Source organism: Sinohyriopsis cumingii, chromosome 9 (assembly GCF_028554795.1).
Source record: "Sinohyriopsis cumingii isolate HCF-2022 chromosome 9, ASM2855479v2, whole genome shotgun sequence".
Lineage (NCBI taxonomy): Eukaryota > Metazoa > Mollusca > Bivalvia > Unionida > Unionidae > Sinohyriopsis > Sinohyriopsis cumingii.
Window position 1 is genome coordinate 59,619,402 of NC_142969.1, and position 17,931 is coordinate 59,637,332.

Below are 17,931 nucleotides of genomic sequence, written 5' to 3' on the forward strand. Positions count from 1 at the left end.
CATTCAGTCTGGACTGTACTGGATCACACATTAAGGTTCATTTCATCCAAAATGTCTACGTATTTTAACATTGATTTTGCCACATACATCTCTTGGGGTGTCTAAATAATGACCTTCCTAAGGAATATGGATGTATACGAATCCAAATGAAGTGAATGCTTGCCACTTAAAGGTAAGTGGAATCAAATTCTAAAAAATGACACCCATTACTGAAATAGTTGGTGCTGAATGGCTACATGACCTGTCTGACTTGTACTATATATAGTACAAGTCAGGCTGGTAATGTAAGCATTCAGCAATGGGTGTCATTTTTTAGTGCAGAGCATTCAATAATCGGGAATGAATATATTTTGGTTAAAGAAAATTAGTGTTAAATTTTAAAAGAACAATTTATTAATTTAAAATGAGTACTTTTTAAAAATATTGGAGATCATTTTACAAATATAATGCTGCAGTATGGAAGAATAATTGTAAGAACCCTGAATTACATAATGCATGAAGGTCACCCATGCAAGCAAGAACAGTAAGTTAACTCATCCCGGCACGTTATACGTAACCAATGTAAAAATAGCGCTGAAAAAAGAATTTCGCAGGTTTTCCTCACTGGTTATACTGGCTATTTAAAATAGACCTTGAGTATCTTAGGTACTGTTTTAAGAACTTTTAATTCCCGGCTTGGCCTTAGTTCAGATGTGCATCTATCATAAAACTGCTAGCTCCGCTTGGTCATTTTCACTCTATGGATTTAAGATTTAAATTGTAAAGAAAAGCAAGAGCCGATAACTTTTAAAAAAATTACATTTTATATATTTGGTTGTTATTGTTGTTGTTGTGGGGTTTAACGCCATTTTTCAGCACACGATAGGCTATACATGGCGGCCAGTATTAATGGTGGAGGAAGAACCCGAGAAAACCCCGGAAAGAACCACCGACCCACGAGAAGCTACTGGCAAGCTTTCTCACATGCCCACATTGGCTGAATCCTAGACTCGAACCGCCGCAGACAGAGAGGTGAGATGGCAGTGATCCGTAACGAAGAGCGCTTTAGACCACTCGTCCACTCGGGGCCCCTATATATTTGGTAATTTATTCATTGCAATTCCAGAAGCTGGTATTGTCTAGTCTAGCAAAATTCATTTTCCTTAATTTAATAGCTGCTAAATATAGTGTAGTTTAGAGTAACTCACACTGATTTTTTGAACAAATGGGAGCTGTCAATTTGTTATGTTGTGTGCTTAGATCAGATACAATTTCCACAAGTTCAACATCCAAAGAAATTTCTGCTACAGTACTTGAAAGTAACATATAGGTATGCCAATATTCTCTCCACTGTTCATGTTGCAGCTGCAGACAACTCCACCATACACAGTAACACATGTCACTCTCTAAGAAATTCATAATATCTGTAGAGTGCCACTAGATAATTATCAGCTGTCTGGAATGCAATGGAATCTGTGAATGCCTGAGTTGTACTATGTTTCTTCAATGAAACTGGTAGAAATATACTAAGACTGAAGAGAGTGCTAGATAACCTTAATTTCATTAAAGATCCTTGTCATCTTTTTAACCAGTTTTGGCATTTGTGGCTACAATGCATTTCAGCCAGCTGAAATATAGGTCAACAGAATTTGAAATTACATTTGCTTAAGTCAGCATTTGAATTTATTAGTAAAAAGACATCAGAGTAAGTAAAGTTCAGTGAAAGCAATATGACTTTATTTTATGGAAAAACATCAATATGGGCTGCCAAATGTGTGAGATATTCCTGAAAATTTGGCCTCATTCACCTGTCAGCTGACTAGGGAACATGCTATACTTATACAACATGGTTACTTAGGCAGTTCAATGTGAAGCGAAAAACATAAATATCAGGGTAGACATCTTACATTGTAAGACTAAAGTCAGGTGTGGAAAAAAGTAATTAGGAAGTTACTTACCTTGTCTCTTTTATAGTATGATAGACAGGGTCCAGGGTCAGAACGGGTCATTATAGAAGTAATCTGAGATAATTCTGTCACATGATATGATTTGTTTTCAATCAGGTTATTGCATTTTTATCCTTAAGCTCATTTTGCTCCCCATGACTATAACATAGTCTAAGTTTCCACTGGCCCTTCCCACACCATTCTTCATATTTGGATACATATATTCTGGTATAGGGTCAGAGTCAGATGCCTATCGAAAAGTTGGGTAGCCACTTACCAGCAGACCTGTCAAACTTGAAAGATGTTAGATCAAGTCATACCTGCACAAAATCAATAGGAAAATGATTTATTTTCTGAGAAATTGCTAGTAGTATACTTGTTATGCCTTTAATCTGCTAACAGAAAAGACGAAATTACAGTGTTAATGAAATTTGACCTCTCATTTTGCATTTCTACTCAAATGACTGCCAGTACACAACTCTTGCTACAATGTCCATGACATAATAAGTCCAATAGTCACATAATATAAACAGAAAACCCAATTCCAATGTTGTTGTATGAAATTCAAAAATATTAAATGAAAGTCACATACACTATATAAAAGAACTAAAGGTAACATAATTATCAACATATTCATTCAGAGAACAACAATAAGAAACCTGTTGCTGTGGCAGCAACTTGGAGAAAGTCAGATTCATCAAGCAGAGAGCATGTGTCATCGATGGTTTTGTGGTATCATGTGACTACCACCTTGACATGTGCTCTATGCTTGATTAATCTGGCTTTTTCAAAGTTGCTGTGATAATGACAGATTTTTGGGCATTGTTCTTTCCAATGGGCTTTGTCCCTATACCCCCAACATATTAAATGTCCAAATATAAAAATTGAGATGGGGAGGGTAAGAGGAAATCAGACTAACTGTAATAGTTGGTTCTTATTGAGTCATGCTGTTTTTTCTTTGACATGAACTTCATCACCAAGAAATGGAAATACATTCTTAAATTTGACACAGTGGTGTTTACAATGTGTAACATAAAAATCTGCAGGCAATAAATGTGCAACAAAAGCAGGAAAATTAACATTTCATGAAACCATTCTAAAAGTAATGCTGAATGCACAATATGCCGCATTCATAACTATAACCATTAGTATTATTTACATCCAAGAACATTAAAAATGTATTTAAAGGTTTAGGAAGATAAGTATCATTATGATGCTATTGAAAGGTTATTAATGTACACATGTTACAACATGATTTAACATAAAAGGTAAAAGGTAAAAGAAGGCATGTGTGTGTGTGTGTGTCTTTCCAGGTTGTCACTTGAAATTTGACCATCATTTTATTTTTGTGCATGTTTCTTGGGCATTATGTACACTTTGAGTAAATAGAGACAGACTTTTGCTTTGGTGCTCATTCAAGGAAAATCTGAGCCCTTTTGAAATTTTGAAAGCTTGACCTGATCCAGCCCTAAATGTGGCAAGGAGATTTTGATTTCCCTCTCACACCATATGAGACAGGATCAGCCAAGATGCTTAAATGGGAAAGAAACATAATTTGCAAGAAAAGAGTTGGAGCTTCTTTTACAAGATATTGAAAGACTAAGCCTGGCTATGGCATGCATCTGTCACAGGTTTATATGTGAACCAGCACTGAGTCTTGAAAGAAGATCAAAAGATGTGAAACTAAGCAATAATTGGCACTACAGATTTATACACAAAAGATGGAGCAGTTGACTTAGTGTGGTGAAACCAAGATCACTGACAACAACAATAGCTGTTTATTGAACAAAAGCCAGTACTTTATTCGTCCTGATAACATTTTTTGGGAATCTGACCTCAAGTCCAAGTCACATCTTGTACACAGAGTGGATAAAACTAACCTTCGACCTGCCCATATACAAATTGACGTAATTTCCAGCAAATGAAGCAAATTCAAGGCTGTTCAAGCAGGCATGAATAAAGATGATGAAATCTTACTTATTATTGATGGACATAGTATATCCCATGTACATGTGACCCTACAGGCCACCAAATGGGTCCAAGAACACAAAATGATCTACTTTGTGCTGCCTCATCATACATCCCATATAATCACACTGCAGCCACATAGTGTTGGATGCTTTTATCCCTATGCTGCAATACCAACTTTGTGAAATATTATGCAAAGCCTGTACCAAATCTGTGAGGTCAAAAGGTCCAAACTTTTGGATAACAACAACAAATCCAAACATAAGTCTCATTCATTTCATCTGACACGTCAATGGAAGCTTATGGTAAATAAAGTTTATGCACCCTAGCCCCCAATTCACACATGCATTTTTCATGTCTGAAGGTTATTTTTGACACTCAAAGATGCCCAAAGCAAATATGCAAACCTTTTCTCAATGTGATACTTTTGAAAAGCATTGTCTACCAGACATCTTAGTTCAGTTTAAAAGTTTGCATCCAGGCCATTTTTGAGATACCAGTAATCTACTTGTCTTGAACCCAGTATGTCTACTGTTATGAGTGGCTTCCTAGCCAATTGTTGCTATTTCACTGTCGAGATACAGTGAATTAACTATGGGAGGTGTACATGGCTCACATTATCTGCTAGAACAACAGAAGCGCAAAACATCTAATTCACAAATATATCCAGATCTTTAATTATTAAACAATGAAAAAGTAACATGATACCCTATTGATAAGAAATTCGATACTTGCCAAGTTATGAAACTATCCACTGCTTCCTAGACTAAAATTGTATCAAATGTACAACTTAAAAGTCTTCCAAACTGCAGGAATGCCAGTGTCAGACCACAGAGGATGGATAAACTTTCCAAAACTAGTGTTACATTTATAAGTCTGGTACAGAGTTTGCTGGAAAATGCATTTGAATTGGATTATATGGACAATTGAACAGCTGTTAGATCCAGACAGTTTGGTGCATGGATGGAAGGGATCTTCCTTGATATCAGCCAAACTTCTTTGACTAATTTTATTATCTGTGTCAGAATATATTGTTCTACTATACTATTATCCAATATGAATGTTTCTAAGGATCACTTGTTTCTGAGGAGGTATCTTTGATATGTGCCGAGAACTAAACTTTAGAACTAGTTGAATTTTATATTACTGTGTATAGGCACTTTAGGAAATAGTCTTTCAGAATGTTCTGTGTGTGTGAAATATGGAATACCTCTACTCAGTAGAACTGAACCATGGGTTTTGGCACACGGAATTTAAATGCGACCCACTTCTGACACATAGAGATTCTAGCCTGTGCATTTTATAATGCACATTGATTTGGACTGTAATGTCATTCTTAATTACCTTTGTACCTTTGATTCACCTCTGGGATAATTTCCTACTGGGCACATACTGTCCTTAACAAATTTACTGTATGTGCCAGTGATGACATTAGCTAGACAGCCAATAATATCACACTATCGTAAAATCAATATGAACTGGTCAGGGTTAACAGGTCAGTAATATCATGCTTAGGTGTGCATAACTGAATCAAAGGTAGGTTGTTTTGAGATTATTTTTATGTTTGCATTAGTTAGAGAAAGTGAAAATTGATTATGATTTGACTGGATTAAGTCTTGATCAGATATTGGATTTAGTTTGATTGCCCATCAAAATAAATTCATTTAGAGAAAACTATGGAAAATATGGTGGCTCATGAAGCCATTTGTCAAAGTGGACAAATTTTAATTCTGTTTTATTGGTGAACTGTTAAAAAATGTGGTTGTTTTCATTAATGTGTATAATAATTCAGTAAGAATTTACTGGACATTGCACTCAGTTGTTAATTTTTTTGTCAATGGGAAATACATGTACTCCAGATTGAATAATGAGATGGGATAATTTTGTTATATTCAATATATTTGTGAACTGTTAAATCACACTCCATCAATGGCAGGTGTTTTTGTATGTAGAGCCAGTTCATATGCTAAATATATGTAACACTCAGATCTTTGACTAGAAAGTGAGAAAAATAAATTATTTTGCTTTCCTAATATATTGTATCTACTTACTTTTAGCTACATTTTCTCCCTCACACACACACACACACATATATATATATATATATATATATATATATATATATATATATATATATATATGAGGCTTCCAAAGCAAAACAAATTCCAAATTGCAGTAGCAGCAGATTGTTGTCACAAAATGCTTGTGCACCAGTAATGTAAATAATAAAAATAAATATTTTTGCATAGCATCACTTTCAGTTTTTTTTTTTGTGTGATAATTAGGGGGCCTTTTGCTGAATGGATTGTGTACAAATGGCTTTGATTTTAATTCCTTCTCAATCACTAGAGAGTACAAGGGTTACTGAGGCTTTTCATAATACTCCATATTTACTGTACAGACATAAATACCAAAATGTATTGACCTAACAAGTGGACAGTTCTTCATATTTACCTCCCTCTATCTGTTACATGTAACCTAATGTGACTGCCATTACGGTACTGATTACAACTACTGATCCTACATATGCCTGTTGTGAGAAATAAAATGGACATGCTGCGTTCACTTTCATATTTCCTTATTACTATAAATCAACTTTAAGTTCTCATAAATTTTTAAATATAGTTTCAAATACTGCTGAAAACAGTTACATCAGAATGTTAGTAAAAGCAACCAATATTGCTCAAGAAAACTGAGTAATTACTGTCCATTTAATTTAAGGGGACCAAGAAGTTAAAAGAAGTTCAAAAATTTTAACTTACAGAGGAATTCTATAAGTCCAAAAATTATATATCAAAGAAAAACAGACTGATTTTTTTTTTAGAATTCCCCATTGGATGGTTTCGTTATTTACCTTTCTGATATTTAATCAAAAACTAGAACAAAATCTGATTATATATATATATATATATATATATATATATATATATATATATATATATATATATATATATATATATATATATATACCACATACATTAAAAAAAACCAAGGCATTTAAAGTTTAAAGTGTTGGTATAAAGCAACTTGATATACCAATACTATTGGTATATCATATTGTGAGCCACCTGTGGTGCAGTAATACACATATATAAACATTCTGCATGCTATAAATTCTAGGCTTTTAGATCAATGATGAATTTCCACTGATTAATCATTAGCGACATATGAAAATAATGATAAAATGTATTAATAATTCTCATTTTCTAAATGAATTTAACATGGTACACAATTTCATCACAATCCTGTTTGCTTTCTGTTTCTCACTCCCTTCTTATGCATAAGGGACAAAATATACAGAAATCTGGAGTGAGAGAGAAAAAGAATTTGGGCTGGATAAAAACCTTAAAACTGAATTTACACCAAGTAACCTAAAAGAATATAGTTCATTGTAATGGTATGTATACACTTTTCTTGTGATTTGTCTACAATGATTATATAATCAAAGATACATAGTTGCAGTAGACTGTCAACACTATATGGTAAATTTGTTTGTTAAGAGGAATACATACTGTAATGTATTTAATGCGTTGTTGTTGTTTCTTAAACCTATTGTAATGCTTATTATTAATTATATATGAAAATGTCCAAAGGCCACCCCTCTGGACCTATAAATGATGGTAGAAGTTAAGTCACACTGAAAAAAAGGAAAAGGAAGAGACAGATTGAGAGAGAAGAGAGAAAAACAATTTTATGATCAGTAGTAATGCAAAGCAGAATAATGACTTAGATCAGCTATAAACAAATTAAAATGTTTTAATTACTTTAGACTTTTTGGTTTGACATTTTGCTTAATTTCTATTCCAAACTAACTTCCATGAGTCGGTACATGAATGGCTGAGCGTTTGATGTGTTCACTGAAGAAGCTAACAATGTGTTTGTAGTGCTCTACTTTCTTCATTGAAACATCACTCATGTTTAAATCAAAAGTGTGTCTTAAATTGATTTATTCAATGTGAATGAAAAGAGAAACTCTAAAAAGAAAACAATCAACTTGTCAATTTACAAAGGTGATTGTGAATAGCCACAAAAGACATAGAACTATATTTTGTAGCATACACACTTGGCAGGGTTGTGAGGAGTTCATTCACGTGGTCAATACACAGTTGCCTGTTGTCAGTCTTAACTCCATTCAAAGGGCAATTATGTGTATTCGTATGTGATATAAACAAAATATATGTAGTATGAATGCTGAATCAATGATATACCACTATTTGTAAAAAGTTTTCATTAAAAGGAAACTCAGCAAGCCTTGTTTCCATTTAATGTAATATTTATACATCTTGTACATCTATATATATATATAGGGGCCCCGAGTGGCCGAGTGGTCTAAAGTGCTCTCTGGTAAGGATCACTGCCATCTCACCTCTGTCTGTGTGGGTTCGAGTCTAGGATTCAGCCAATGTGGGTATGTGAGAAAGCTTGCCAGTAGCTTCTTGTAGGTCGGTGATTCATTCCGGGGTTTTCCTGGGTTCTTCCTCCACCATTAATACTGAATACTGGCCACCATGTATAGCCTATCGTGTGCTGAAAAATGGTGTTAAACCCTACAACAATAAGGGGGCGATTGCCTCAGAGTGCCAAGTGAAAAGAGTACCAGATGGTGCTTTTCTATAGCTAAAATTTTCTTAGTATTTCACCTCACCATACTGTATATTGGGGTAATTCTTGACAAAACTTATATTTAGGAGTGGAGGAGGGAGGTGGGTAACACAAAAGCTGCAAAGTAGGGGCTAAAGAACTATGCCCATGGGTGCTCTGAAAATATATACATCATTTACACCTACTATTACTGTTTCAGAATACTGTTACAGCATGCATATATACTATATGAAACCTAAGCAGAGTTTGCAAGAAGAAATGTCCAGAAGACTTCTGTTATTTAATGATATGAATATGTGTTGATGTGAAAAAGGTTGTGTGTGAATGTGTAGACGTAAATGAGGGATTTGAAAAGTTATTCGAAAGAAAGCACATTAAATACACTTGTTCCTTCTGTAAGAAGTCTATCTGAATTCAGTAATTGAGGTTAAATTAAATTCATCCATTAATCCAGATATGCTTTTCTAAAAAGCATTTCAAACATATGATGCAGATTTCTTTAACAAAGAAAGTAAAATCTTGTTCAAATTATGTAGCAGCAAGTATTGTGCATCTAACCAATATTAGTCCAGAGTATACATACACTTGCAACTTTTCATTCCAGAAGGAGAAAAAGTAGAGCTGTATGCTCCTGCCATGTCAAAAAGTGGGATTACTATTACCATTTTGTTTAAAAAATTGAAACACCTCATTATTCCAGTCTCTTGCATCATGTATTTATTCATATCTGCAATAAATATTCACCTTTATAGTATTACTTGCTTTGAATCGGTCACTGTAGAGATGGCTACTATTGTTTCCTTGTCTGCCAAAGTAACCATGTCCACTGTTCAGGTCACTGTTATTTTAGTTGACAAGGAAATTGTAGCGAACCATGTTATAGACTACCTCAGCAACAATGACTGATTCAAAGTATATATGATATAAAAGTGTATATTTATTGCTGAAATTACAAAATCCAAGATGTGAGGGCACGTGAACATTATTAACAGGTTCTCCTGTTTTGAACCTTTTGCACAGGGATTTGAATTTCTCACGTAAACATTCTCCTTGAGAATTTATGTTGGACATTTTTGGTCTGCATTTCTGTCAGCCAGTGAAATTAATCATCTCATGCTTCTTTGGCAATGAGCAAACTCTATTCAGTTAGATTGGGATGTGTCAGTTCAGTCGAAAATCAGCAGAAATAATTTGTTATCATTATTTTCTTAGGTGTTTGTTATGTGTGCTACAGGTGCCATGGAGGGAACATTCTTGTGCCAAGGATTACAAATAAAGGTCTTTGGCATAAGGTCATAGTCTAGAATGACCCCTTGGTGTAAGACTGCAGTAAACACATCTTTCTTACAAAACTTTATATTATGAAATGAGTTAAAATGCTTTAGGTTAAAGATTCACTTATAATAAGATCCACTTATAATAAGATCCACACATATAATAAGATCCACACATATAATAAGATCCATAAATAATAAGATCCACATATAATAAGATCCACACATATAATAAGATCCACATTTAATAAGATCCATATATAATAAGATGCATATATAATAAGATCCACATATAATAATATCCATATATAATAAGATCCACACATATAAGATCCACACATATAATAAGATCCACATATAATAAGATCCATATATAAAAAGATCCACATATAATAAGATCCACACATATGATAAGATCTACATATAATAAGATCCATATATAATAAGGAATTTATCATTTTAAAGAAATATGAAATGAGCAAACCTTTAGTGGTTTATAACTGTAAAAAGTTATCATGGATACAATTGAGACTGAGGTACAATTATGAGTATTTGAAATAAAGCATATTTGTTCTTATAATGTCATTATTTGAATTCTCTAAGCAGCGAGGATTTTAATTAGCCTGATAAATTTGTCCCTGTATATCCATGGCTAGCTTGTCTGCATAATAATGTAAGAAGAGCCATTGAAGAAGGGCAAATACAATCTTAAAGATTAATTTGTATGCATGTTTATAAACTATAGATGGGCAAATACAGTCTTAATGGTTCATTTGTATGCATGTTCATCAACTGATCATACTTTTGTAGCAAAATTGCACAAAAACCATTTAGCATAGGAAATGTGCTTTCCAGAATTTAAACTGGTACTGTGGTAATAATTTTATGAGTCTGGGGTCCCTTGTTATAGGTCCCTGGACAAGTCAAAAGGACCACATGAAAGTTTTCATTGTTTTCTTTTTTTTAAAATGAGGAGCTGAACTTAAGTAAATATGACAGACTGATTGTCTCTCAATACTTAACACTGTTTGCGCTCAATCATATTTTTTTAGTGAAGGAGAATTATGTAGGTTCAGGGTTTCTCTTTGCTGCAGTAGGGAGAATATACAACTCTCAGAAATTTAAGAATATAAGAATGGGACTTGCAATTTTACAGTGCTAATATTTTGGAAAGAAACATGATTTATATACTTGGCCTTAATGAAGGAGATGCATTATGATTTGTATTTGTCTTTTTTTTAAACTTGAGAAGTTAAACTGAATAGTAGTCAATTGATATAAATTGACCTATTCAATACATTTCTCTTCCATCATTCTTACAAGTGATGAAACTAATTTGGGGATCATAATGTTTCTCAGTTGATGGTCACCTCAAGCCAGTTCCAGAATACAAGTGCCCTATTGAACGACCTTTGACCTCACAAGTGTGCAGTGCCCAATGCAACCTAGACTGTACAGTGTCACAGTGGACAATGTGGAGTGAGTGTAAAGTGACAGACTGTGAACTTTATGTTCGAAGGCGTAGAACAAATGAAGGAACAGGTTTGCATCATTAGGATGAACAGAACAGAAAAAGTCTTACAACATTATGTTAATGTATATTACATTAGTGTTATGAAATCATCTCATGAATATTGTTGACTAAAGATTTCTCCTGCATATAATATTAATCTTTATATACAATTAATAAATTTAAACTGCTAGAAAACTGTGAGATTAATATTATAAACAAAGGGCTAGAATACTATGAGATTAATATAATAAACAAAGGGATGAAAGAATTACTGATTTTAGAGTAACAAAACTGCTGAGAACCATTATCTGGAAATCAAAATAAACCTATTTTACAGAAGCCATAAACTAAAGCAAAGACACCAGAACTGTCTGTAAATATATTGATCAATTGCTTTCCATAAATAATCCTGGTTTTCCATATCAGATGAAAAATATCAGTAAAATCCTCAATGATACCAAGGACATAGTGGAACATATAAACAAACAATTCTGGAAATTAAACATCTCAATAAATGACCCAGACCAAGTCATACAAAATTAGAATATCTCAGTAAATGATCTCAGACTAAGTCATGCAAGAGTAGATCTCAATAAATGACCCAGGCCAAGTCATACAAGATTAGATGATCTCAGAAAATGATCTCAGACTGTAATGCAAGAGTAGATCTCAATAAATGACCCAGACCAAGTCATACAAGATTAGATGATCTTAGAAAATGTCCCTGGACCAGGTTATACAAAATTAAAACAATTTGTCATCTCCTAACTTAAAACCATGAACATAGGCTTAAATTAATTGAGTTAACTGACTTAAAAGTATGGCACTAACTCAAAACTTTCATACTCAATACAAGCACAGAGGAAGACCCTAAATTGTTGAAACCAAGTGCAAATATAATATACAAGTCAATAACAAACAGTACTTTTCTTTAGAAACAAGTGACCTCTAACATACATACCAATCAGAATTTCAATCTAACAACTGGTGTGATACTGTACTGGTAATGATAATTGATAAAAGGCTTAATTATTTAGATAAGGTCACCATGTGATCAGTTTATTTCGCTGTACAGAAGGCATTTGACTTTGTCGATGTAACATACTTATTGAAAAGAACTTTAATTACAATTTCAGTGAAAATATTTCTAGGATATATTTCCAGGATAAAGACTTAGTGAAAGAACCCTATAAGGTTCTGGTAAATTAAATATGGTGCCTTGGGGCTCTGTTCTCAGGACTTTGCATATTAATGACCTACCACTAAATACAGAAAGTGATATGTATGCAGATGATACACCACTTCAAAGATTGGTCAAGGCTGTAGCACAATCCAAAAACAGCTGCAGCATGGTCTTATACATATCAGAAGGCATCAAGACAATAGAACATAATCATATCAGTAGGTGTCAAGACAGTAGAACATAATCATATCAGTAGGTGTCAAGACAGTAGAACATAATCATATCAGTAGGTGTCAAGACAGTAGAACATAATCATATCAGTAGGCATCAAGACAGTAGAACATAATCATATCAGTAGGTGTCAAGACAGTAGAACATAATCATATCAGTAGGCATCAAGACAGTAGAACATAATCATATCAGTAGGTGTCAAGACAGTAGAACATAATCATATCAGTAGGTGTCAAGACAGTAGAACATAATCATATCAGTAGGCATCAAGACAGTAGAACATAATCATATCAGTAGGTGTCAAGACAGTAGAACATAATCATATCAGTAGGCATCAAGACAATAGAACATAATCATATCAGTAGGTGTCAAGACAGTAGAACATAATCATATCAGTAGGCATCAAGACAGTAGAACATAATCATATCAGTAGGTATCAAGATAGTAGAACATAATCATATCAGTAGGTGTGAGGACAGTAGAACATAATCATATCAGTAGGTGTCAAGACAGTAAGTAGAACATAATCATATCAGTAGGTGTGAGGACAGTAGAACATAATCATATCAGTAGGTGTCGAGACTTTAGAACATAATCATAATAGTAGGTGTCAAGACAGTAGAACATAATCATATCAGTAGGCGTCAAGACAGTAGAAAATAATCATATTAGTAGGTGTCAAGACAATAGAACATAATGATACCTGTAGGTGTCGAGACAGTAGAACATAATCATATCTGTTGGTGTCAGGACAGTAGAATGTAATCATATCAGTAGGTGTCGAGACAGTAGAACACAATCATATCAGTAGGTGTCAAGAGAATAGAACATAATCATATCAGTAGGCATCAAGACAGTAGAACATAATCATATCAGTAGGCATCAAGACAGTAGAACATAATCATATTAGTAGGTGTCAAGACAGTAGAGCATAATCATATCAGTAGGTGTGTTGATAGTAGAACATAATCATATCAGTAGGTGTCGAGACAGTGGAACATAATCATATCAGTAGGTGTCAAGACAGTAGAACGTAATCATATCAGTAGGCATCAAGACAGTAGAACATAATCATATCAGTAGGCATCAAGACAGTAGAATATAATCATATCACTAGGTGTCAGCACAAATGAAAATAATCATATCTGTAGGCATCAAGACAGTAGAACATAATCATATCAGTAGGTATCAGGACAATAGAACATAATCATATCAGTAGGCATCAAGACAGTAGAACATCATCATATCAGTAGGTGTCAAGACAATAGAACATAATTATATCAATAGGTGTCAGGACAGTAGAACATAATCATGTCAGTAGGTGTCAAGACAGTAGAACATAATCATATCAGTAAGTGTCAAGACAGTAGAACATAATCATATCAGTAGGTGTCAAGACAATAGAACATAATTATATCAATAGGTGTCAGGACAGTAGAACATAATCATGTCAGTAGGTGTCAAGACAGTAGAACATAATCATATCAGTAGGTGTCAAGACAATAGAACATAATCATATCAGTAGGCATCAAGACAATAGAACATAATCATGTCAGTAGGTGTCAAGACAGTAGAACATAATCATATCAGTAAGTGTCATGACAGTAGAACATAATCATATCAGTAGGTGTCAGGACAGTAGAACATAATTTTATCAGTAGGTGTGAAGACAATAGAACATAATCATATCATCAGTTGTCAGGACAGTAGAACATAATCATATCAGTAGGTGTCGAGACAGTAGAACATAATCATATCAGTAGGTGTCAAGAGAGTAGAACATAATGATATCAGTAGGCATCAAGACAGTAGAACATAATGATATCAGTAGGCATCAAGACACTAGAACATAATCACATCAGTAGGTGTCGAGACAGTGGAACATAATCACATCAGTAGGTGTCAAGACAGTAGAACATAATCACATTAGTAGGTGTCAAGACAGTAGAACATAATCATGTCAGTAGGTGTCAAGACAGTAGAATATAATAATAATAGTAGGTGTTGAGACAATAGAACATAATCATATCAGTAGGTGTCAAGACAATAGAATATAAGCATGAAAGGAGTTATAATAATGGAATCTATGTCAATACCAAATGACCACTGCAGTGCTATTATGAGATAAAAAGGATGAACCCATCAAAATCCCATTCATTTTTCTGTGGGAGTCATGGTAACTCATGCAGTTGTATATCTGACTTGTGATCAAGGTCATAACCCACCAATGCCATCCTGGGTTGGATGCTTCTGTGTTTCCTTGGAAAAGGCATTTAGCTCACATTTCCTGTGCCAGGTATAGCCAGTAATGTCTTAAAAGTGCTATTAAAACCAACACAGAGAGAAATATTTTCTGTTAATATGTATACTATAGCACATCTTAAGTACCTTGGAGTATATGTTGAAGATAGGCTAACTTGAAATCATCACAGCTAACATTACTGCAAAGACTGAAAAATGATCTACCGAATAATGCAAGAAAAAGCTTTCTGTTCAAATTACATATTACCTATTATGGACTACTGTTGCTTACAGTAAGAGGCTCATTCGTACAAACTAATATTAATCATATAATCAAACTTAAAAAGTATGCAGGTATAAATATTTCAGATGTTTGTCCCAAGACACCGTCATCTGGCATGTTTCAGTGTTTAAACTGGCCTATTTCCTCTTGACAAAATAATTTCATGCTGTATATGTACTATTAGTGTTAAAAATCCCTTCATAATTTATTACCTTTTTACCTGAAAGATTTGCTTGCACAGTCCAGACAAAAATATCTCTATGTATTATTTAAGTACAGCATGAAGGCCATGACTAACACTTCAAAGAAAATCTTAAGTATTGATCTATTGAATCTTGAGTTGTATAAGTTACAAAAAGTAAATTCAAATGTATAAAGTAAGGAAAGAAAAATATCAAGAAAAAGAGAGAAGTTTCTTGTTTCTGTGCAAGATAATCCACAAAAAGTTTGGAAATACTTAGATCCGTGTTAACAGGGTTTATTTTAGCAGATCTAACATATCTGTCTCAGAGTGGTATAATTATTTTAGGAATCTATGATATTCTGAGAAAGTTTTTGAAAATAGTAATAAGGAGGAACCTCTTTTGAATCAGAAGTATGCAGATTGTGATATTCTAATTGAACCTATATCTGAAGAGGAATTGCATATAGTATTCATGAACAAAAATCTGGAAAGGCTTGTGGTCCAAATGGGATAAGAATTAACTTTTCAAATTTACTATGCTGATTATCAAACAGTTGTTGGCAGCTCTTTTTAACAAGGTTTTTTTTCCTTTCCATGGGGAAGATAATATATATACACTACATAGAAAGGCTCTTTGGATGATCTTAATATGTTCAAGGGTATATCAGGATTGAAAAGATATCTCCACTACATGGAAAGGTGCTTTAGATGATCCTGATTATTTCAGGGGTAGATCTTTACCTTTATTTCAACAACCCTTTTTAGGAATGGACTGAAAACAATTACATTATTGATGAAGTACAACTGAGTTTCTGTGGGGATATGCCACTAAGCTGAAAACATGCTCACTCTCTGTCATACAGAAATATATATAAGAAAGGGCAGGTTTTGCTGTTTGTAGATTTTTTAAAAAAGTGTTTGACAAGGTCAAACACATTGAATTGTAGAAGTATCTTGCAACTAAAGGTATCAATGGGATTTTGGGGTTTTTTTACTTTAAATTCAGTGTACTCTAGCTCGCAGTGATTTGGCTCAACAGAATACTCTGACAGCATGCTGGGGACTAGACAAGGTTGTGTTTGAATCCGCTATTATTTTCTTTGTTGGTTAATGATTTGATCCGATCACTGAGAGAAAATTGGGGAATAAGTTTTTCTTTTTACTTCAGAAAATATTCCTGGATGTTTAGCACTCTTATTTGCTGATGATGTAGCTAAATGCACCAATACAGCGATAGCATTGCAACAACACATACAAATAATAGAAAGCTTTTGTAAAACAAGTGGAATGGTAGATAACTTTGATAAGACAAAATTTATTGTGTTTTGCAATGGAGAACCTTTAAGAATTATGAACAGTAATTTTTAAATGGAGCACAAATTGGTAGTTTCATTTCACAAATATATGGGTCTTGTGTTTACAGCCAAATTATCCTGGATATAGCTATACTAAATAAACATTAGTAGTTGAGAGTATCAATCAGTTATTGTTATCTTTTATTATTCACAGAAATTTTTGTACTTTAGTTGTGTATATACTTTTAAAATATTTGATACTATCATAAAACTGATATAATATTATTGTTCTAAAATTTGGGGACACTTGTTCAGAATGCATTGAAAGTGTTCGAAACCATTTCTGCACACAATATCTATGTATCTCATTTAAAGTGAATATTATATTGCCCATGGATAATGTAGCAGACTGTCATTACGTGTAGCTCTAGGGTTATTCAATATTGATGTACATTGCTACATGTGGATAAGAGTCGTAATGCTACAAAATGCTTAAATCATTAGCTGATAAAGGACATGTTACATCAGCATTACATATGGGCATTAAATATGAGAGATTTATTATTTAGCTTTGACTTTGGCTTTCCTTGGAAATCTCAAGATGTTGGAAATGTTTGTGTATTTGCAACATCATTATCTCAAAACTGTCATGATAAGTATTATAAAAATTATAAAACATTATTAAATGTTGAGAACTGTCTTTCCTATATCTTTATAACGGTACCTGTTTTTGCCCATAAAGCTCTTTTAAGAGTTATATGTTCCAGGCATGAACTTCATATAGAGATTGGTAGATATGACTACTGCATATTGTCTCTGTAATTATAGTAGTTTAACTTCTATAGCAGATGAATGTCTTGCAATTTTAATATGTAAAGAAAATCTAAGAGGTAAATATTTTAAAAAATCTTGGTGTATTAATCAAATTTAAGAGGTAAATATTTTGACAAATCTTAGTATAATAATCGATCTCTAGAAATATTATATTGCTTTATGTCAACACAAAATCTTTTGTTATTCACAGTTACATTATTTATATACCATACACTGCATCAACAAGAAAATACAATATTTTGTATAAACATAATATGTGTATGTGCACATCAGGTGACAGATTTTGTCTTTGTATAAATTATATTATTGATATATGGGTTGTTGGCCTGGAATAATAATTAAACATCTTGAATCTTGAAGAAGTCATTTGGGTTAACAAAATGAAATCAGCTACCACT

General features: G+C 33.3%; 1 protein-coding gene across 6 annotated transcripts in view; it reads left to right on the forward strand.

Moving 5' to 3' along the window:
• LOC149791897 (thrombospondin type-1 domain-containing protein 7B-like) overlaps nt 1-17,931 on the forward strand; it is a 151,674-nt gene that overhangs the window by 19,673 nt on the left and 114,070 nt on the right. For 5 of the 6 annotated variants that reach the window (XM_089970409.1, XM_089970412.1, XM_089970411.1 and 2 more), the window contains one exon: nt 11,129-11,311. In XM_089970409.1, coding sequence (XP_089826535.1) covers nt 11,129-11,311 — 183 coding nt within the window. The remainder of the gene's footprint in view (nt 1-11,128; nt 11,312-17,931) is intronic. The other variant, XM_089970414.1, reaches the window with a different exon arrangement.